The following is a 24,513-nucleotide window of genomic DNA, read 5'->3' as shown; positions in this document are numbered from 1 at the left end:
ACCTTTGAAAACAACAGGGACATCAACTTTGAGCTCGGAGCCCTCATACAAAACAAACACCAAATTCAGAATCTTCCCACTCTCTTGGTCCCTGTAATCTACACAATCAAACACCCCAAAATTCAAATCACTCATAAATTTTCAATCTATATATATATATGTATATATAAATTATAAATGGATGAAGAAAATGAGAAATTGCCTTGATAGGTATGACATTTCCGGATTCGAGCAAATCCGACGACCCAGACCCGGCTCAGATCTGGTAGGGGAACTGAGTGGAGCAGAAAAATGGGAGTTCTACCGACTTGAGAATGCCCTAATCGTACCTGAAAATTGGAAAATTGGGACGAAATTGGTAAGGAGGAGGCGAAGATCTGAAGGATTTAGCGAAATGGAAACCCTAAAAAATCGTTAGGGAGAGCGTAGTCAAACTAGAGCTCGGCCTTGCGCTTGTCGTCTTTGCTCTCATCCTTTATGAAATTGAAGAAGCGCGGAGCTGAGAACTCGTACGTATCGTCGATGATCATCCCCGTTGTCGTCGGAGCCAGCGCGTTGGGTTCTTGGTCGGTCATTTCCTTGTTTTTTTTTACCTTGTTTTTCTGATCTGGAACCTTCACGCTTCTCGGATCTATGACATGCAGTGGTTATCTTCACCATCTCTCTCGGATGTTTCACAGATCCGAATCTCCTGCACAAAAGAAAAGCATGCATGGGTAATTTCTTCTTTTTGTTCTTGTGATTTACGTTTCAACAATAAAATCAAAGAAGAAAAGGGGAGAACCTTTACCTCTGAGAGAATGGAATCAGAAATCGCCAGTGCAAACCTCAGCTTTGAGGAAATCACCATGCCAGGGGGTGAGAAATGAGGATGATGATAGAGGAGGTCTGGGGCAATGCTAAATGACGCAAGGCTTGGATTTGGATTTTCATTAGTGGAGAGATAGAGACTGCAGCTGGGTATGTGTTTTTGGGGATTTCAGAGGAGGAATTGGAAAAATCTGGAAGAATAATGAAGTGAATAGAGAATAATGAATAAACGAACGAGAGAGAGAGGGAGAGAGAGCGTCTGAGTGGGGGCAAAAATGGGGTATAAAACCTACAGAAAAAAATGGGGGCAAAAATTCCCTCCCAAAATTTGAAGTTCTCTCTTCCAAAATTTTAAATTCCCCCCAAAATTTTGTTACGATTTAAAAAAATAAAATAATAATTATTTATTTTTTATTAATATAACATTTTAAAATATTAAAATTTTCATTTCTGTCGATTATAAACGCCACTATTAACTTAAAAACCGCTAGCATCTGTAAAAAAATATTTAATAAAAGAATTCAAAAATACTGTCGGTTATAACCGACATTATTTTTTGATATCCGCCACTAAATATCCGCTAGGACTTTATGTCGGATATAACCGACAATATTTTTCTAATATCCGCCACTAATTAAATGATGTGTCGGATATAATTTATCCGACATGATTTTCTAATATCCGCCACCATCTTCCGTCACCTAAAGCTAATATTGTAGTAGTGACGGGCAAATTTATGGTGTATCCTGAACACCATCACGTGGTGTCACAATTTCACACAAATGTTTTAGTTGCACAAATATTTATTGTATGTCAACAAATTTGTTAGTTTTATATGTTTGGGTAGTGTTACTCTTATTAACAATATAATTGATCTCTCTTATAGGTCAACTCTTCAGTTACTTCTTGTCGCAGGGAAAGTATTATGTTCTTTCCGTTGATGAGGGAATTAATAGTTGATTCCTTGTTAGAGATTATTGAGAATTTGAGATTGTGTCTCGATTAAATGATGTCGTTGTGGTTGCTTATTTTCTTTAGAGGTCATAGATAGAGATCAATTATGTCCTCAATAAGTCATGCAGCCGTTGTTTGATTGTTCTTCTTTGAATATGATAGGGACTGCATCTCCAATAACCAATACTCAAAGTATCTAATTAGTCAAATTATAACAATATATTGTTGAAATTTTGAAACAAATTAATAATTAAAAAATTACGAAATTGGGTAACCTTAAGTTATCTTAAATATATAATTAACAACCTTCCGATCATGTTCAACTTCAACCTTTGTAGTTCAACCAACCACCCCACCTTTTCACCAAAATATATGCATAATCTTCTATTACACCAATAAAAAAGTCGGATTAATTATGTATGATTAGACGTATATGACTGGTTTCTTAGGAAATACATACCGGTTTTCTATTTCATGATCCACCTATTGTTTTACAGATTCTTGGTTAAATGGGATTAGATCAATGGCGGTCTGGCTTCAAATCGTGGTGCTGCTTATGAATTTATTTCAAGTTTTGGTTGTTTACGCTATGTAGGCTCGAATACTAGCTATGCTAGACTTTAGGGGTGGTTTGGGAGTGAGGTGCTTAAAAACAAAGCACCCATGAAAAAAAGCTGTGAGGGTTTTAGGTGTTTGGTAAACTGAAAAAAAAGAGCTTATTTTGGAAGCTGCTGTGAGAATAAGCTGAAATCAAAGGAAAAAGCTGAAGCTGCTATTTGTAGCTTTGGAAAACTGGCTTTTTTTCAAAGCACACGGAGCTACAGTGCTCCTTTAATGAAAAGACCCACTATCAGACTGCTTTTTTTTTTTTCCAAAAGCACTTTTACAAAAAAGTTTACCAAACACTCTGCTGATTTTTTTCACAGCCACTTATTCTCACAGCACAGCCACTTATTCTCACAACAGTTTTTTTTTCAAAGCACAGCAATACAAAATCAGCCCTTAATGTTGTAGGTTTTTTTAGTCGCTTTTGGAAAGCTTGTCCACTTTAGTTTAATTCTTTGAGTTTGTTATTTTTGCAGTAATGTTGAAATTTGTATTCAGTATATGTCGTTATTGTAGTATTAAAATTAATTATTAATGACTATCGTTCTTTCTTCGTAAGTGTTTGAATTGAAAAAACTTATAATAACATCATCGTGCGCATGAGCGCAACTAATACCCAATTTCTAACTATATATATGGACCGTACAGTGTAATGGAATAATACTAAATGCTTTTGTTCTCTAACTTCTGCTTGCGTTGTAAAAAAAAATAAAAATGTCTGCGGGAGTCAAGCATGGTAAGCTTAAGTTCAGCCTTTGTTTTATATGGTGTTATTGACACTCCAAAATAGTCAACTTACACTCTTCGTATAAATAAAATTAAGAAAGAAATAATACTACGAGAGAGTCCATAATAACCTTACTAGATGTCAATAAGAATTCCCTATTTTTGATCATCAAATCTTTATACTCTCTATATATATATATATATATAGGAAATTGTTATTTGGCACTCCAAACTTTCTATAATTAGAAAAACAAAATACAATTGTGAGGAGTGTAGAATGAAATTATATATATATATATATATATAACCAAATTAGGAAATCAAACACGAGATGATCACAAAGTCACCCTACTCATTTGACTGATGTTGAGTAATTATTTTTGAAAAGTGGTATTCACACATCAATTTTTACTTTTCATACATTCTTTTTAATTTTCGTTCATTGATATTCTTTAATTAATTCGATCTGACGGTAAAAAATTAAGAGTGTGGGTAAGGTGACTGTAATCAAAACAATTCACTTGAATTTGATTCCTGTCTATATAAATAAGGCACTTTCAGTTTAATTCATACATTCACAAAAGTCGAATATACAGTAATTACTATACATTCATCCACTTGTTTTCATCTTTGACTCTCTAGATCTGATAGTCCCCAAAACGACCTAGAATAAAGAGATATTTTGATATGGATCAAAGTAATTAAAAGGTAGACCTATTTCAAAAGTCAAAAGTCATTAAAAATTAAACTCATTTAAAAAATAAGCCTATAAAATTGAACCTATTTCAAATTTTCTCTAAAATAAATTGCATGCAAGAGCCAAATGAAACAAGCCAGGCAGCGGAATATCAAATTATCGCAAATGGTGATTCACATTATAAGAATGCAAGAGTCAACATATTGATTGATACCTGAATCATGAGTTTGATAGAGTTTAATATATTAAATTCATGATTTCAATAAATTTATATCAAACTTAAATTTTGCGGCCCAATGTAAAAATGTGATTTATATACAAGTCCTATAAATTAGTGTACACTCATTTTTTTCAGACTTACTATGGAAGACCTGAATGAATAGGGTTTTTTTATTAGAAAACTAATTAAAAAAGTTTGAAAACTTTAAATTTTAATGATAAGGACAAAATAAAGTGTAAAGTGAATAGTACCATGTTTGATTTTTTTTAGTGTAAAAATGTGGTTTTTCGTTAAAGTGAACAGTACCGTGGGTTTTTCGTTAAAACTCATTTTTTTAGGGTTTTTATCACAAATGATCCCTGACATTGGCTTAACTCATCATTTTGGTCCTTGACATTCGAAATCAATAAATTTGGTCCCTGACATTCGATGCTACACATCAAAGTGGTCCTTCCATTAATAATCTATCAAATCCTCTGTTAAAAACGCATGTGATGACCCACGTGACCCTTTTATGGAGGACATTTTCGTAAAATTGCCTCACCCACTACTTGGGTTACTAGCCCCACCTTTTCGATAATACTCTTTCCCCCTGATACATTTTCCTTCTGCTTAGAGAGAGAATCAGTTATACTTAGATTATTAGGACTCACGTGCAGACTCACTCAACCTTTTCCCTTTCTTGCTGAATTCGACGACAAACATTTGTGATTGTTTCCTTTCGAAAAGTCAAAATGAGACCTTTTCCCACTATAAAAAAAATGCCCAGCCAGTAAATGTTTTGTGCAAAATGCTAATAGCATATCATTCCAAAAGAAATATACCATTTCAAAATGACATCTGCTCAAACACATAAGATACAACATCTATTAATTTGCATATTTCATTGTCAATAGCATATCGTTCTAAAAGAAATAACCATTGTTCATAACAACATACCCATTCAATTCCAAAAACATTAAACAACAACAACATCTCATGTTTTCGAATGCAAAAACAAAAAACCTTACATATTTAGATAGTTTTCGAAGACTTTAAAAACACAACTAAGCTGCCAATTTTTCACCAAATCCTTCAAGGCTTCCATGGCTTTCCTCTCTTTGCACCAAATCCTTGGGTTGACTGAACATGTTGAATTGGTGGAATGGTGGGTTGTGAGCTTGAAATCATGCCTCTTTCTCTGCATGTACCTCTTCCCATGGCTCTTCCTCTAACCATTCCACTGCCCCTTCCCACCTACATACTCAAGATATCAATACACAACTTCACATTATAAAAATTGAAAATAAAAATGAATTATGCCACACCTTCCGCATCTTCCACATACCTTATTACAATTAAAAAAAATACAAAGATTTCTACTCTTCAAACTTCACACATACCTGTCTTGTTTGAGTTGATGTAGGCTTATTGTTAGTAGATTGAGTTACTCCTTGAGTGGATTGACTAGTAGATGCTTGATTTTGTTGCTTTCCACATGTCTTGGAAGTATGGCCTTCTTGTCCACATGACCTACATGCATATGGCTTGGTATAAATCCATCTTTTCAACTTCTTCCCTTCATGACTTGTAACTGGGGGCTCTTCACTAGGATCTTTAGCCCTCTTTTTCTTTGGTCTTCCAGTTTGCTTCTTGTAAATGGGAGGATCAATTTTGGTGGTCTCATTACTAGGCTTGTCCCATTGATCTTGGCCAGGCAATGGTGAAATAACTGGTGCATAAGCCTTTAGGTATGTTGCTTTCTTGTAACAGTCATCAACATACAAGGCAACATCTTGTCCCTTCCTCAAAATATAGGCAATATCATGAGGACATGGGATTCCACAAAGATCCCATCTCCTGCAAGAACAAGTTCTAGCAGCCAAGTCAACTGCGAACTCTCTTCCAGAAAGGTGTGAGACTTGATATTTCATATCTCCAACTAGATATGCAATGCAATGCCCACTTTCATACTTCAATTTTTCAATAATTTTCTCAATTCTTGGCCCCACAGATCCTTTCCATTTCAAGGCAGCAACTCTTCTATTTGCCATCCTCACTGTCAGGTTCTTTCTTATGATTTGCAACATTGTCAAAATTGGTTTGTCCCTTGCCTTGACAATTGATGCATTGAAAGCCTCACACAAGTTGTTAAGTAAGATGTCACATTTGTAATATGTCCTAAAACGTGACCTACTCCAATTATATGCTGGTTTAACATGTAACCAATCCCAAGCATCTTTATTTTCTTGTTGCAGGTTATCCATGATGTCTTGCCACCAAGGAATGGTTGTAGCTCTTGCTGCTTCCCACAAAGTTTGTTTCAAGGCAAGACCACTGTATTTTTTCTTGAAGTTATTATACAAATGCCTCACACAATGCCTATGCTCTGCATTGGGCATTAGTCGTTAAATTGCATTCCCTAACCCCTTCTGCTTGTCTGTAATGAAAGCATATGTTGCTGAATTCTCCATACTCAAATCATCTATTAAAATCTCCAAAAACCACTCCCATGTACTCTGATTTTCAATTTCCACAACTGCATAAGCAATTGGGAACATCCCATTGTTGCCATCAATGCCTACTGCTGCCAAAATTTGCCCTGGATGCTGCCCTTTCACAAAACAACCGTCCAATCCTATAACAGGCCTACATCCTTGCTTAAAACCAATCTTACATGCATCAAAACAAATGTACATTCTCTAAAATATGCGTATATCACCACGCATTTGTGTCTTTATGAACACTGTTGAACCAGGATTAGTTTGCTTTAAAATAGCAGCATATTGCTCAAGTTTGTTGTATTGTTCCACCCAAGTTCCTCTATTTAGTTTCTCAGTCCTTTGCCTTGCCCGATAAATCTGTTGGGTGGTCACTTCTTGTCCGTAATCCTTTTGAATTGTAGCTCTAAATAATTCAATAGACCAATCAGGGTCAATCATCAATTCATTTGCATATCTCTCAGCTAGAAACTTAGAATTCAACCAAAAAACATTTTCATCCCTTGTCCAAACGTGATTCATTTCAAGAGTTTTGATTTGGAAAGTTGTTGACTCATGTAATCTTGAACCATAAATCACAAACGGGCAACCTTTCATACAAATTGCTCTGATTCTCTCCTTGTCATTCTTCTTGAACCAAACATTCCGCCCATTTTTCACAGTGTAGTACACTATTGCCTCCTTCAACTGTTGTTTATTAGGAAACAACATACCCATGCAAAAATCTGGATTCTTCAAATTTATAGCTCTATGCCATTGTTTAAACTTTGGCATAGGTTTCTTCCTCTTTTTCTTGCTGGACACCTCAGCACCATCTTCTTCCTCAGAACTCTGGGCTTCCAAGCTATAAAGGTCCCCAGAAATGGCTTCATTGTCAGAAATTTCCCCAGCAAACCCCATCTCCTCAGGAACCTCTTCAATTGGGTTGTCGACATGTTTTTCGAACAAATCATCATCCAACTCATTCTCATGTACATGCTCATTTTCTTGCTTTGAATCTTGGTCATAATCACTATCTTTGATTATTTCCTCCTCATTTTCAACTTGTTCACTTTCATCTTCCTCAACATCTTCATCATCCCTATTTTTTCCCTGAGTGTATATAGTAAAATCTCCTTTTTCTCTTTGCTTTTCTATTGTCAATTCCCCAAGTTGCCAAAATTCATCAAATCCATCATCTAAATTCAAGGATTGTGCTATCTCAAACTCTTTCACCACATTACTTGAAGCAGTGCCCTTGTCACCTTCACTAATTGCCTTCTCATTCTTGTCAACCATATATAATTCAACTACCTTATTCTTTGGCATATCATCGATTAAATTTGTCAGTTGTGCATCACATACCATTTCTTCAAATATACCCACTTGCAACTTTTTATAGTGGCTCAACTTCACCTTGTACCCCAATTCCTTTGCTATGTTATGACACTCAACCAAGGACTGTCAGTCACCAAAAACCCAATCTAAGTATATAATTTCACCTCCACTGTAATGTTCCTTATTTCCCTTCTTGAGAATTTGACCCCCATGATAAATTTTATATGTGAATTTATCAGGATTAGCTGCAAAATATTGTTTAATACATTAGTAAATCCAATAGTCAATTCATTTTTGAACCTCTAAATAGAAGTCAATTATTTTTGCCACATTTTACAGTCAAAACCCTAAGTCCATGCCATACAATCAAGACTAAAACAATAAAAATACACAACAACAACCATTCCAATGTCATTGAATAACTCCAAAGCAGTAAAGCTATGCAACCTTTAATACAAAATGACAAAAGAAAGGGAACAAGACCACAACAATACATATATTCATCACCTACCCTAACCCCACACCATCTCAAACTACACAAACCCCACCACCAGATATCAAAGGTATGAAGAAGGGCTATTGGAACCATCAAAAGTATAAAAAAAAAATCATGGAAAGAAGATACAAAATACTCACCATATTTTGGAGGCTTTCCAGATTTGCGAAATTTCTCCGACATGCTTATAGGTCACTAAAATTTTCTCACAATCCACAGAAGTTCAATGATCCTTCACGAAATTTAGAATTTTAGAGTCCTAATCTAGTAGAACTTAATCTCTCGCCAAAATCCCCATTGTCAAGCCCTAGCCTTTTCATATCTCTCTAAACAAAGAAGGAAAAGGTATTAGAGGGAACATGTAGCGAAAAGGTGGGGCTAGCGACCCAAGTAGTGGGTGAGGCAATTTTACGAAAATGTCCTCCATTCAAGGGTCACGTGGGTCAGCACATGCGTTTTTAACGGAGGATTTGACAGATTATTAACGGAAGGACCACTTTGATGTGTAGCATCGAATGTCAGAGACCAATTTATTGATTTCGAATGTCAGGGACCAAAATGATGAGTTAAGCCAATGTCAGGGACTATTTGTGATAAAAACCCTTTTTTTTATTCACACCCCATAATTTGTTGAAAACACCCCACAATTAAATTTTCTCCCTGTAATTCCAACTTTATCCTTCATTTTGTTGAATTCACCCCACCTTTCAAATACAAAATCTCACATAGCCACCCACCCTTCTCCGGTGATTCCATTCAACCTAGCCAAAACACAAAATTGAAATTTCATGCAGCTATACACTTTATAAATCTAAACTAGCTTATCAGGAAAAGATAAAAAATTTATCGCAACATCCAAACAGTCTATCATAGAAATAATGGAAAGGGGTTTTTAATAGTTTTCTAGGATGCATTTTCATCTATAATCACAGTAGCCCAATGCATATATGATCATTCCCCTCAATCCTATGTCAAATGCCAAACAAAAGCATAACTACGAAAGAAAGAAAATTAAGATTGAATGGGGTCATCCGCAAAGTTGTGGTTATGGTTATGGGGTGGGTAGCTGTGAGATTTTATTGTTTGTGAGAGGTAAGGTGGATTCAACAAAATGAAGAGCAAAATTGGAACTGTAAGAAGAAATTTTGAATGTGGGATGTTTTCAATAAATTGTGGAGTTTAGATAAAACAACCCTAATGAATATTACTAAATATTTTAAGTAAGATATTCGAAGATTTGCTAATTATATGTATATTTTCACGCTTGATGAGAAGACTTTTGGTGATGATGCACAGTTTAACACATTTGATTTGTCTTTTTTACAAAGAGAAGCATATATCAAAGACGAATACCAGCTGCCTTTTTCATTTGTCTTTTCGTACTTCTCTATTCATTGTCATTTGTCTTTTCATACTTCTTTATTCATTGTGTGACATAGCATCCACCGTCACTTGAAGTTAAGAATTTAAAGTGTCTAAAAATTGACTACTCTTTTTTCATACATACCTCTCATAATTAGATTTTTTTTAACTCTTTTTTATCCTTTATCTTTTTATTCGTAATTTCCTTGGTTCAATCATTGTATTCTACTCACTTGTTCGCGCCAACAGGAGTTTAGAGAGCTGAGTTGGGAGGAGCATATTGGGACTTTCTTTAGAGCAACTCTACCATTGGAGTCCTCCCTTAGACAATCTATTATTCAATCCATCCTGTGAACATTAACTGCCTTAATGAACAGTAACTGCCTTTTGCATCTCCACCGTTGCACTTGAATAGCCCTGACAATAGACAATAAATATTATTAATTTTTTTTTACAAAATAATACTAAATAAATTTATTTTTAATTTCGGATAAGATATTTTAAATCGTTCTCGTTGCGTCACGTGTCATTTACCCAAAATGACTATTATTGGTCATAGATTTCGATAAGATTTTTATCCAATGTTATCTTGCCACGTGTCGTTATCTTTTCAGAATCTTTGAGGATAGATTTCGATCAGACTTTAAATCGTTTTCGTTGCGCCACGTGTCATTATTCGAAAAAATAATTATTGGTAATGGATTTCGATAAGATTTTTATCAAATGCCGTCGTGCCACGTGTTGTTATCTTTTCAGAATCTTTTAGGATAGATTTTGATCAGATTTTTAACGAATGACGACATGCCATGTGGCACTATCTATAACCTAATCATTTCAGAATCCTTCATATAATCCATCATCCATCCTTTTAAATCTCACACCAATTTTCTCAATATCTCTATCATTATTCATAGTTTCTGCTTCCTTCTTCACCAAATCAAAATCTGTATCATTATTCATAGTTTCTACTTACAATGTCTTCTTCTTCAAGCATGATGTGGGAAATCGATCAAGAAGAGGAAGAATTATTTAACCAATCTGAATGAATGTTCAATCTCCATATAGCCCAAAATGAAAAGGAAGAGGATGAGGAGTGGAGAATGAGAGATGACGAAGCAAGAATGGCCAGATACTCACATTCCCGTCGAGTCATCCCAGATGTGGCTCAGATATACAGGCCCACCCGTTCCGGAAACCTTGATAGAAGCAGGCAACAACGAGGTGTAGGGCTGTTGGATGATTATTTTGTCTATAATAGTGCATTTCCTGATACGTACTTCAGACGTCGTTTTAGAATGGAACGACATTTGTTCAACAAAATGACTGCTGTTTGCAACCATGATTCTTACTTTGTGCAAAAGAAGGATGCTTGTTTTGCTATGGGTCTCCTTCCCGAGCAAAAAATTACTACTGCGCTGCGGATGCTTACATATGGAGCATCTACAGACCAAGTGGATGAGTTAGCGAGGATGGGGAAATCAACCATTCTTGAGTCCCTGATGAGGTTTTACAGAGCAATCGAATCTATCTACACCGCATAGTACCTCCGGAAACCTACTCACATGAACTTAGAAAAGCTTCTGAAGAAGGCCGAGATGCGAGGTTTTCCTGGGATGCTTGAGAGCATTGATTGTATGCATTGGACGTGGAAAAACTGTCCAAGTGCATGGCAAGGTGCTTATGGAGACAGAAAATGAGCAAAAAGTATCATTTTGGAGGCGGTGGCATCTTTTGATACATGGATTTGGCACGCCTTTTTCGGGGTTTCGGGAGCTCAAAATGACCTCAATGTCCTTACCCAATCCCCAGTGTTCAACAATGTCCTGCAAGGAAAGGCACCAAAAGTCACGTATGAGGTCAATGGACATATGTAGGATGGGCCATACTATCTAGCTGACGACATTTACCCAAGGTGGTCAACATTTGTCAAAATAGTGCCACGTTCGCGAAATGCAAAGGAAAAACACTTTGCAAGCTGTCAAGAGGGGTGCAGGAAGGATGTGAATTGTTGTTTCGGTATCCTCCAAGCTCGCTGGGCAATCGTCAGGTGCTACCAGATTGTTTGATGTAGAGTCGCTTCGATCCATCATGATCAAGGTATTAAATATCGGTACTATCGGAAATATCGGTAGTTCGAAAACACGGAAATATCGATGGAAATATCGGTAAAATATCGATATCGATAAAAATTACATGGAAACCACGGAAATTGTAAGAAAAACTTGGAAATTTTTATTGAAACTTTGCAGGATGTTTATTTAGTCAATTATCTATTAGTTTATCACAAAAAATTGGAAGGAAATGCATTGCATGATGGATTTAACATTATCAAGTTGATTATATAGCGAGCTGACAAATATTGTGAGTGTAGAAAATATGTAGTAATTATTGAAAGAAGTCTAAACACACCATAATAATTTATATATAATTAATTAGTACAATATTTTACACTTTAGTACCACATAGAGTTCATATAAGGTTCAATTTTTTCAGTATCTTCATCATCTCTATGTGTAGAGTGAGTGTCTTGTCAAAATTATTTGGAGATGCTTTTGAATTATTTATATGTTTTTTTATTTGATTTTGAATTATTTGGATTGGATCATTGCATTGGATTTTTTTTTTTCTCACACCGCCACACATCACACGCAGAAGAGAGAGTCAATGAGTCAGTGTGTCACAGACAGACCCCCCCCAAAAGCCAAAACCACGCACGCCCACAGAGAGTCTCACTCTGGATCCTTCTCTCTCTAGAACTTCTGTCTTTCTCTTCTCTCCCTTCCTTCTCTCTAGAACTTCTGAGCTTCTCCCTTCTCCAGTTCTTCGTCTTCTCCTCCTGCTCCCTGCTCCTCTCGCCGCTGATATGCAGGACCCTCCCGTCCTCCACCTCCACTTTCACCTCTTCCTTTTTGATCCCCGGGAGGTCCGCCTTGAAGATGTGGGCCTCCGGGGTCTCTTTCCAGTCGATGCGCGTGTTGGCGATGGCGGTTGTTTCCTGGGCGGATGAGGGGAAGTTGGCCAGAGTGCCGAAGCCCTCGAACGGGTCCCAGATGTCGAGAGAGAAGGGGTCGAATACGCTACTTCGTCGGCCGTTGCCAAAGAGACTGAGAGCCATTGGATGCTTGGGTTTCTCCTTCATCCAGCGCTCAACCCCTGGCTCTCCAACTCGCCGTCGCCGTCGCCTTTTCATTTTCAAGAGGAAATATCGATAATATAGCGATATTATCGATATTATCGATATTTCCTCGATATTTTGACGAAAACCTTATGGATCTGTGTATAAATATCGAACTCTGCAAAAAATGATAATATCGGCGATATTTCGCCGATATTATCGATATTTAAATCACTGATCATGATGATGTGCATCATTCTTCACAACATGATTGTGGAAGAGGAGTACAATTATGAAGCCGTTGATGAATATGAGCCAGACACGATGAACAATTCAAGAACACATATATATTGTGTTCATGACGCCACCGATGAGCCTGTGCAACATGAGCCATTAGAAAGGGATGGACGTTACAATGAAATGATCATTCAACGATATATTGTATTTCAAAGGCCAGACATGCACAATGTCTGGCAAAATGACTTGATAGAGCACCAGTGGGCATTGAAACAAGCTAAAGATAATTAAGTTCATTTAGTGTGTTTTTTATTATTTGGTATGTTTATGTAATTTTATTTGGTGTGTTATTTTAATTCATTTAGTGAGGTTTTTATTATTTGGTGTGTTTATGTAATTTTATTTGGTGTGTTTTATTTTAGTGAGTTTTTTTATTATTTGGTGTGTTTATGTAATTTTATTTGGTGCGTTTTATTTTAGTTCATTTCATGAGTTTTTTATTTGGTGTGTTTATGTCATTTGAATAAAGATTCCCTTACAGTATAAATATATTACCATATTAAATAAATTTACTCTCACTTTAAATAAAGTACTAAATTCAATAAATTGGAAACAACATAAAATACTCAATTCAATAATAATAAATTACAACCCAAGGTGATTGGAAAACTAGGGGCTCCGATTACAAAAAGTACTCTAATCATCATCACTTAACCAATTTGTGGTGCTAGGATGATCTTCTCTTGTCATGCTAGGACCATCTCCTTTTGCTCTCGCTTCTCTTGCACGCCTCCTACGCACCACATCCTCTTTCTCCGACTTCCAAAAATATTTAGAATTTGGAGACTTCCCTTCTAAAGGCGTGTTCATAATCTCACGATCTCGTTGAGCCATTCTTTCTTCTCTAACCAGTTCCCTTTCTTGCCTAAGTAGCTCTCTTTCTCTCTGATTATCTTGAAATTCTCTCTCAACAGTTGTAGCTTTTGCCTCCTCTCTAGCCTTATCAGCCTCAAATTTTGCCATTTCCCACGCCAAAGTCAATTCACTATGGCGAGTAAGTTCTTCCATGTACTTTGCATAATCATGCTTGGAAGCACTTCGTTTTCTCTTTGAAGCCTTCTTACCTTGAGGCCTAATTGGATAACGGGTAGAACCCGACGCTTGTTCAGGGATGGGCGTTTCGGGCACTTCTTCTGCATCATCTTTATACAAGCCATTATCTTTATACGAGCCATTATCAAGTGTAGAGTGTAGATGGGTGTTGTTCATGACAACTTCTGGACCGACAGGCACAACTCTGAATTTAGGACAATCTTTGACAATATTCCAACATTCCCACCGGTTCAATTAATTATTTTTTTGTTTTGGTTTTGGCACCATACCAAACTTGTGCTTGAATTAGCTACACAATGGGGGAGAAGAAATCATTATAATCAAAGTAGGTTACTAATAAATAATACAAACAAATAATTATAATTAAAGTAGGTAACAAATAAATAATACAAATAAAAAATTATAATCAAAGTAGGTAACAAATAAACAATACAAACAAATAATTATAATTAAAGTAGGTAACAAATAAATAATACAAACAAATAATTACAATGTAAATTTGGGTATGGTACAAACAAATAAATAATATATTGTTACCTAATCCGTATAATTTTCCCCACTTCGAAGATTACTACTAGCTTGTGCCAAGGTGTCTCTCCAAATAGTAAACGATTGGCTAAGTAATTTCCAACGACTAAACATCGATTCTTTGGTTCTACTCCCACCCATTTTCTCAAGATAATTGGTATGAATAAGACTCCACATTTCTCGCAACTGCATCTCATTACCCGTACGTGAACTATGAGTAACTTCAACCCAGCTAGTACACAATGCAACATCTTTAAGAGACGTCCAATTCGTACCTGCATTAGTAGTCATTTTATTGAAAAAAATTGGATTGAAACTTTGAGAGAAAGATAGGAATGTGATTGAAAGTAGTTGAGAACATATGAAATTGTGGTGTAAGATAGATGATAATGAGAAGGTATTTATAGAAAAGTAGAAACATTTTTTTTTTAAAATTTTCAGATATTTTTTTTCGGATTTTTTACAATTTTTAAATTTTTTTATTCAAATAATTAATCTCTGCCGTTGGATTTAAAAAAAATTGAATTCCAACACTCCAAAATGTGCCACATGTCACAACGGTAACTTTTCTTAATTTTAAAATTATTTTTTTAATTTATAGAGCAGATTAATATCAACCGTTGATCTCAAATCGAACGGTTGATATTAAATCAGTTTTTTTTATTACCGTTTCAAATCAGACGGCTCATATTAAAGAGCCGTTGAGATCAAACAGACCGTGGGAAGCCACGTGGCTTCCCAACGGTCGCTTGTTGAAACTGGCGCGCGGACCCCGTGCCCTGTAAAGTTGTCGGCTGACGCACCCCCACTTGCGAGTGAGGGGCACATGCCTGACAAAAAAAAAAAAAAAGACCGACGCTAGGCCTGGCGTCAGCCTGACGTCACACCCACCTCGAGCTGCAGGGCTCAGAATCCTCCACGGGCCTAGCCCTTGGGCTCCCACCTTCACTCGGGCTGCCCAACGCTGGAGCCCTATCCATCGGCCCTCGGGCCCTTTCCCTTCGCCTATCCCCCAAGCAACCACTAAGGGTGGAGTTGCTCTTATGACCCTGAGAGAGAGATAGAGGGGTGGTTGTGGTACTTGGAGTGTAAGGCGTCAGAGTGATCAATTGGAAAGGGAAGGGTTGGTATTTTCATTTTGGATTAGGAAGAATAAAAAGAAAGGGGGTATGTATGGGAATAGAGTCAATTTTAGACACATTAAATGCTTAGTTTCAAGTGCTTGTGCATAGGCTAATGTAGTTAGCATGAGTTCAAATCTTCTGCATTTAAAAATGGTTGTGACTTCTTTGTGGCTTCCGTAAAATGTAAGGAAAATTAACGAAAAGTTAAAAAAAAACTTCTCTTTTAACGAAAAGTCCAAAAAAACTTCTCTTTTAACGAAAAGTCATTTTTAAAGGTACAGTGAATAGTGCCAGTTAAAGGTAAAAATATAGTTTTTCGTTAAAAGTGAACAGTACCGGGAGTTTTTTGAAACTCCCTAAAATGAAACATATGTCCACTCACTTACACACCTTAATTGTGTTAACTCCTCTGTTATTTCCCAAGTTTGAAAAACCAAGAAACCGTCTCTGGTATTCTTCTCTGCTAAACCCTACTCGTCTCACTGACTCCTCTTCTCGCTCTGGCTTACTCCCAACTCACACCTTCCATTTTCCAAAGACAATTTTATCTCCCAAACTTGACCTGATTTAGACCTCCTACGCCTCCCTTTATGCCACGGAACAAGCCTCAACCCGCTCCGATCACAAATGGCAACTTGTTCGAAAGAAGAAAATGGTGCTGAAAAAAAGGGTCATATTTTTGTTGAAAACAGAAACTTAGCAAGTAAGAAATCAGAGATTTTAGAAAGTGAGAGAGAAATGTAGAGAGAGAGAGAGAGAGAATTGTATAAAATGTATTTCTATTCATTTCTTTGTGTCCTGTGTACATTGAGTATTTATACATAAATACCAAAGGTAACTTAGCTAACTCAACATACCCTAACTAACACATATACCAAAGATCTAATATGGTGGTTTACACCCTTTACAATTTTATGAACCTTAACCTTCAGTACTCATAACACCCCCTCAAGCTAAAGGTAGATGAGCGAATTGAAAGCTTGTCAGTCAAGGAAGCAAAACGATAAGCAGGAAGAGACTTGGTGAAAATATCAGCAAGCTGTAACAATGTACTAACATGTCGGACACCAATCTGTCCCAAAAGAACCTTCTCACGAATGAAATGATAGTCAATCTCAACATGCTTTGTGAGAGCATGAAAGACTGGATTAAAAGCTAGAGCAATAGCACTCTTATTATCACAGAAGATGAAGGTTTACAGAGAAGTGGAAATGAAATATTAGAAAGAATCTTAGTTATCCACAAAGTTTCTGTAGCAGTGTTTTCAAGAGACCGGTACTCAACCTCAGTGGATGATCGAGCCACTGTGAGTTGTTTCTTAGCACTCCAAGCAATCAAGTTTGGTCCCAAAAACACACAATAGCCACTTGTAGATCGTCGATCAACAGGGCAACCAGCCCAATCAGCATCGGACCAAGTTGTGAGATGTTGAGAACCTTTTGTAAACCATAGACCTAAGTCAATAGTGCCTTTGAGATATCTCAAGATACGTTTAACAGCTTGCAAATGAATTGTTCGTGGAGTCTGCATGTGTTGGCACACTTGATTCACTACAAAAGCAAGATCAGGCCGAGTCCAGGTAAGATACTGCAATGCACCAACAATGGACCTGTAGGAAGTAAGATCTGAAATAGGTGTTCCAGAGTGATCTAGTTTAGAAGAGTTGACTGGAGTGTTGCAGGGTTTGACTCCTAACATATCAGTTTTCTTAAGGAGATCCAAAACATACTTGGACTGATGTAGAAATAGACCTTTCAAAGAGCGTTGCACTTCAATTCCCAGAAAATAATGAATATCACCAAGATCTTTCACAGGGAAAATAACTTGCAGCTGAGAAATAATAGTTTGGCAGACTTGAGAGGAGCTGCCAGTGATGATTATATCATTAACATACACCAAAATGAAAGTAATAGTGGTGTATTTCTTGATGAACAGACTGGTATCATATGAGGATAAAGAGAATCCCAAGGATAGAAGAGCCCGATAAAAGGCATTATACCAGGCTCTAGGGGCCTGTTTAAGACCATATAGGGATTTCTTAAGTTTGCAAACATGAGTACGCTTGGAAGGATTAACAAAACTAGGGGGCTGCACCATATAGACATCCTCATTTAAATGACCATAGAGAAATGCATTGCTAACGTCGAGTTGATGAATAAACCAATCATAATGCACTACAATGGAAAGCAAAATTCGAATGGTGGGTGGTTTAGCCACGGGGGTAAACATTTCTGAGAAGTCCAATCCCTCTTGTTGATGAAATCCCTTAGCAACTAGACGGGCTTTATACCTTTCTATAGACCCATCTGCCTTGTGTTTCACTTTGAAAACCCATTTACAACCAACAAGGTTGTAAGAAGGATGATGAGGTACCAAATCCCATGTACCGGTGGATTGAAGAGCTTGAAACTTAGCTTGCATTACTGCCATCCAAGGAGCAAGTTTAGAAGCTTGAAGATAAGTGGTTGGTGCTGATGGTATTTTAGTGAGAGGATCAATTGAAGATGGAAGATGGTGCTTTATGGCAGTGAAAAGTTTTGGCTTATGAATACCAGATTTAGCTCTAGTGATCATATGATGAAAGTTGATAGATGTTGCAATATGGTGATTTGAATCTAGTTCTGCAATATTGTGAACAGAGACATAGGGTGATGAGATAGATGTGGAAGAAGGTGAGGTTAGAACATCCATTGGGAGGGCAGAAGAGTCGGGAGAATTGGCAGAGATATGAGCTTGGGGATCTGCAATTTGAGAATGGCACAGGAATAGTGACAGAGACTGGATGAGTTGTAGAAATAGACTTAAAGGGTGCAGAAGATGAAGAAACTGAGAATCTGTGTTGAAGATATGGAAAAACACTCTCATCAAATACAACATGCCGTGAGATATAGAGCTTCCCAGTTACTGGATCATAACACCTATAACCACTATGATTCAAACTATAGCCTAGAAAGATGCACTGCTTACTTTTGGGATCCAATTTATGACTGGAATAAGGTTTCAGCCAGGGATAGCATGCACAACCAAAAGACTTCAATGTATGATACTTTGGTGGAGCTTGAAATAATATTTCCCATGGACTCGAAGAGGAATTCTGTGAAGGCAATCTATTAATGAGATACACAGATGTTTGAAAAGCTTCAACCCAAAATTCGGATGGGAGACCACTTTGAGAAAGTAAAGTCCTGCCAATTGCAACAACATGGCGATGTTTTCGCTTAGCACATCCATTTTGTTCAAGTGTATGAGGACAGCTCAGTTGATGTGTGATGCCTTGAGCATTGAAGAAATCTTGAAGTGGTTTGTTTAAAAACTCTCCACCTGAATCAGATATGAGACATTGAACTTTAATGGCAAACAATGTTTGAACTTTGAGAATAAAGGTCTGAAGAATTGAAGTAACATCAGATTTAAAAGACAAAGGATATAACCAACTGTATTTTGTGAAATCATCCACTATTAAGTAATATTTGTAACCAGTACAAGAAGAGGTAGGAGAAGGTCCCCATACATCTGCATGAACCAAATGGAATGGTTTAACCAAGCTACATGGTAACACAGAAAATGAAAGCTTAGAGGCTTTGCCCATTCGACAAGCCACACAGACTTGCAATTTATTTACTGAACCAAGTACAGGTAAATGGTTATTGCGTAAAATAGAATGTAAGACTGCATTAGAAGGATGTCCAAGCCTTCTATGCCAGAGATGAATATCAGCCTTTGCAACCATCAAAGCACGATGAGACATTGTGATGCCAGAAGATCCATTTGAAGTTGTCAAGTAGAACGGATAAAAACCACCTTCATGGGGGCCCTGGAAGAGCATCTTCCCAGTTTTTAGATCCTTAATATAGAATCCAAAAGGATCAAACGTCAGAGAGCACCAGTTATCATGGATAAACTTATACACAGATAACAGATTATGAGATGCTTGAGGTACTAGTAAAACATTATTAAGACGAAAAACAACAGTAGGTGTGCGTAAAAAGGTATGACCAATATGAGATATACACAAACCTTTACCATCTCCCATAAATATTTGTTCATTGCCTGTGTATGGAAATGCAGAGTTGAAGAATAAAGGATCTGGAGTAACATGATGAGAGGCACCACTGTCTGTTATCCAGTAATTAGGTGTAGGAGTGGTTGTTGCAAACATAGCCATAGGTGAATAACCAGAAAACTGAGGTGGACTAGAACCTTGATGGTGAGCAGAATTCATTGAGGAAGCAAATTGAGAGAGACAACCACAATGAAGAGCTTGATGACCATGCTGATTGTAGAGCTGACATGGAGTAGATTTACCAGAGAAGAAGGATTTTTCACCAGATTGAAATGTACCAAATCTAGATGGACCAGCACCAAGAATACCACCTATTTGGTTAGTAGAGCGATTACCCCCAAAATTGCGATTTCGATTTTGATTGTTGCGACCTCGATAATTCCCTCGGCATCCAGATTGAGAACCAAAACTATGAGAAGATTGAGCAGCATAGGCATGAAATGGAGCAGATGTATTGGACGCAGAATATCGAGTTTTACGCTTTTGTAAAGAAATTTCTTTGCTCAACAATAACCCATGCAATTCATCAGAAGTAACAGACTCATTTCTTGTTTCAATAGAATCAACAAAGGAATCGTAATCATTTGGAAGGCCAGACAGAATGTAAGCTACCAAATCAAACTCAGAGATCGGTTCACCCGCAGCAGCCAATTTATCAGAAATATCTTTAATGGAATTGAGATAGTCAGTCATTGAAGAGTCACCTTTTTGGATTGTCTGAATCTTGGCTCGGAGGCTATGAATATATGTGCGAGATGCTCTAGCAAAACGTTTATCCAGAGAAAGCCAAAGAGATCTGGAATCATCCATTCCAACAGTGAGAGGGAGAAGATCTTCAGAGAGAGTCGAATTGATCCAAATCATCAAGATCTGATCTCGCTCACACCAAATTTCATGTGCGGAATTAGGCACACGAAGTCCAGCAGAATCACAAATGAATTGAGGAGGACATATATCGGTGCCATCGATAAGCCCTAAAAGCTTGAATCGCTTCAGAATTGGAAGAAATAAGCCACGCCAGGTGATGAAGTTGTGATGATTTAACTTCGTCAGAACCATACCGACGATGTTCTGAACAGTGACAGAGGTAATCAGAGCCAGTTGAGGGTGAGAAACTTCAGCATGAGGAGCAGAAGCTGAAGAAGTGGCAGGAGAAGAAGAATTGGAGGAGTTCGCCATTGTAGCCATGAGAAATCACACAAAAAATCAAAGAAAATATGAAGATAAGACCTGTTTGGAAGGTAAGAAAATCAAGAACGCAGAAGCGGGAGATCAACGTCGGTAGACTTCGGCGATGATACCATGTTGAAAACAGAAACTTAGCAAGTAAGAAAACAGACATTTTAGAGAGTGAGAGAGAAATGTAGAGAGAGAGAATTGTGTAAAATGTATTTCTATTCATTTCTTTGTGTCCTGTGTACATTGAGTATTTATAAATAAATACCAAAGGTAACTTAGCTGACTCAGCATTCCCTAACTAACACATATACCAAAGATCTAATCTGGTAGTTTACACCGTTTACAATTTTATGAACCTTAACCTTCAGTACTCCTAACACTTTTAACCCTCAGTTTGATTCCATGGTTCAATGCTTGGACATGGAGGTGGGTGGAAAGTCCAAGATAAAGAAGTTGATTTATCAGAAGAGAGGCCACAATGCTTGGTTTCTTGGGTTTTCTTTTTCCAAATTTAGGAGTTAATGCAGTTAAAATGTGTAAGTGAGTGGACATATGTCGTGTTTTTAGAGAGGCCACAACTATTTTTAGGTGCAAAAAAATGTGAACTCAGTTAGCTTTCCCATATCAAAGAAGGTGTGAAGTCTCAATCATCATTATAAAGTAGACAGAAAATAATTAGGTTGGTTAAGTTTCTTCGAGCCATCAAAACTCTCTTTCTTGGTGCTTCCATGTTTTCCATTTATATAATATTAAACACAACAAAGGTATCTTCATAATTTGGTAAGATTTCACTTCCTAATTCGTTGACTTTCATAATTTTGTCGCGATTCTATTTTACAGTATGTATTAGCGTGTAAAACACGAAAGTTGAATCATATATGTGAAAACACAAAAAATTTCAATGAGGATTAATATAAAATAACTCCGCATGTCAATTGAGTCAGGTAGAGTAAAGATGTTCAAGCTTGACTTGAATTTACTAAGCTCGAGCTATATTAGTTATGCTCAACCTTGTTAGCAAAAACTTGACGAGGCATATATGTGTGGGACAAGTAAAATTCGAGCTTTAAACTCTTCTTAGTGTAATAATTTGTTGATTTGGATGGAGGAAAATTTGAGATTAATACTTGATAGAGCTTAATATTTCTTGCTACTTTTCATAAGTACGTTTATCCTCTTATGTCAATAAATATGATAGAGATTAAAAAACTGTTTGTAATTCAGTTAGTTATCTAAAAGTATTCATGCAGATGCAGGTCCTAATAAGTTTGATTGATTTTCTCGTAAAAATTAAAAGATGATAAAGTTGAAGAACAAATATTGAACTATGCAAATAAACATTTCCCAAGCATATGTATGTAATTTGTGGTGAATATTTGGTATTCCACAATCCACATGTCGAAAACTTTAGCTTTACCAATGACATGATTCAAAATCCACCGAGTTCAATCTTATGCATGAACAATATTTGGATCAAGAAAAACTGGTATAAGCATGCAGGCATGCATAAATTCACAACTATTAATCACACAGCACAATCATATATTGATTATAATCCTATCAAAACCTAGAATCTTCTTGAACCCATTTTCCCTCCACGAGAAGCAAAGCTAGGCGCCGAGCTCAACATTGGCACACAATACCCATCGGAGGTGTAGTGCTGGTGCTTCTGGTTCGGCACCATAGGCTGCGCTTGCTCCGAAATCCTCCACATCTTCACCGACTTATCCAAACTCCCACTATACACGATCCACCTCGTCTCTCCAGACGTCGACTGATCGTGATCTCTCTCCACAGCCAAGCACTTCACCGGCCCCGTGTGCCCCGTCAGCACCGACAAGCAAATGTGCTCCCCGTCAGGGCCTAATCTCCACACGCAAATCCCCATGTCAGCGGAGCCACTGAATACTAAGCACCCAGCCGTGGCCAAGCACAAAACCGCCAGCTTGTGGCCTCTCAAAACACCGCCGTGTTGGAGGTTCTTCTCCCGTTCCCAAAAGTTGACTAGTCCGTCGGACGAGCCACAATATATGATTGTGGCGTCCGGGTTCACAGCTAAGGCTGTGACCGCACATTCCTGCTTTAAAAGTGTTTGTGAGAAGAAGTGCTTAGTACCTTTTCCTTGTAACTCTTTCCGCCAAATTTTAACCGTTCCGTCGGCAGAACCGGTGAAGACCAACCCATCAAATCCAACAACCAACGCATTGACGGCGTCATCGTGAGCGTTGATCGACTCCAAGCACTTGAAATCGGAAACCCTCCAAACCTTAAACGTTTTGTCCCACGACGCGGAGTATAGTAACGTATGATCTTCGCTCAAGCTCAAGCATGAGATGGAATCAAAGTGTTTGATCCATAGGACTTTGCTCTTGCCTCTCACTTCAACGTAATTACTCGGCTTCATGGAACACTTTATGTAATTCTTCAACGTAGGTAAAGTTCCTATTCGCTTGTGAGTTGCGTTCTTGGTGGACACCTTCCACACCCTAATTTTCCCGTCTTGATGACCGGTGAAGATCTTCTCCTTCGCTATGATTATCGCTTTAACCAATCCGCTATTCGATTTGAACCCTGAATACTCGTTGTGCTTCTTCCAAATCCGAATGTTCTTGCTATCCGAACCCGTGTACAACAAGTCTCCAGAGGCGGCCAACGAGTATATGTGTCCTTCTTCACGAACCAACGCACCCATGAGAACGTTGGGGGAGAAGTTGTCGTTGGCCGTTTCTGAAGCATTATTATTATTGTCGTTGTTGTTCATATGGGCAGACCATGGAGACTTATTGAAAGGAGACAAAGCGGCGTCCTCCGCCACCATCGAGTCTGGCTCGCAGCTGAGGGGGGTCGTAAAACCCGAGTCTTCGTGTTCCGGGGAGTTCTTTAACCTGTCAAACTTTTGGCCACGAGTGCTGTTCTCTTCGGAGAATATGCGGTTGCCTCTCGTCGAGCCTTTCATGGTTTACATATAATGGAGAACAAATAAATGGAATAAAAGAGGAAAAACCAGGTGTGAAGGAAGCCGAAAGCTTTGAAAAGCAGTAACAGGCTGGGATTTTACCTTTTTTAACTTTTTAGTAAAAAATACAATAAAATTAGATTTTCTTTGGCAGCCATTGTGGATGATGGGCTGGCCAATCATGTGACGTCGCAGCGGATTTACCCGCCAATATAAATGGATTTATTACGGGAAAGAGTGCGGTTACGATGAAAAAGGTGAAAGCTATAAGTTGGATTATGACTTAGTCAATTGGACCAAAATTGGTCGTTGGTGGTTGTGTGATGATTGTGGTAAGGATGTGTGGATAAAAAATAGGAGAGCATATGTTGCAAGTAGGAAGTAAACGATTTGTTTCAGAGGTAAATAAGTTGATTCAGACGTTAAATTTTAACTAAAAGTTTGAACTGATAAAAAGTTGGTTGTATTTCAATAGATCAAGTAGCGAACCTATGGATCGGATTCGTGCCATCACTGTAACCTATGGATTG

At 37.5% G+C, this 24,513-nt stretch overlaps 2 protein-coding genes across 2 annotated transcripts; both read right to left on the bottom strand.

The window, feature by feature from the left end:
- Positions 1 to 4,860: 4,860 nt before the first annotated feature.
- LOC114823671 (uncharacterized) lies at positions 4,861 to 6,365 on the bottom strand. The gene is made up of 2 exons (XM_029099094.2): positions 5,396 to 6,365; positions 4,861 to 5,249 (listed from the first exon to the last, which is right to left on the bottom strand). Exons 1-2 carry the CDS (start codon positions 6,257 to 6,259, stop codon positions 5,088 to 5,090), a joined length of 1,026 nt encoding a protein of 341 aa, XP_028954927.2. The 5' UTR covers positions 6,260 to 6,365; the 3' UTR covers positions 4,861 to 5,087.
- Positions 6,366 to 22,329: 15,964 nt separating this feature from the next.
- Positions 22,330 to 24,176, bottom strand: LOC114823675 (protein JINGUBANG-like). The gene has a single exon (XM_029099097.2). It carries the CDS (start codon positions 23,981 to 23,983, stop codon positions 22,595 to 22,597), a length of 1,389 nt encoding a protein of 462 aa, XP_028954930.2. The 5' UTR covers positions 23,984 to 24,176; the 3' UTR covers positions 22,330 to 22,594.
- Between the last annotated feature and the right edge of the window lie 337 nt (positions 24,177 to 24,513).

This window comes from Malus domestica, chromosome 15 (genome assembly GCF_042453785.1).
Source record: "Malus domestica chromosome 15, GDT2T_hap1".
NCBI classification, from domain to species: Eukaryota; Viridiplantae; Streptophyta; class Magnoliopsida; order Rosales; family Rosaceae; genus Malus; species Malus domestica.
Note: the sequence above shows the minus strand (reverse complement) of the source record. Positions and strands in the feature narration are given on the sequence as shown.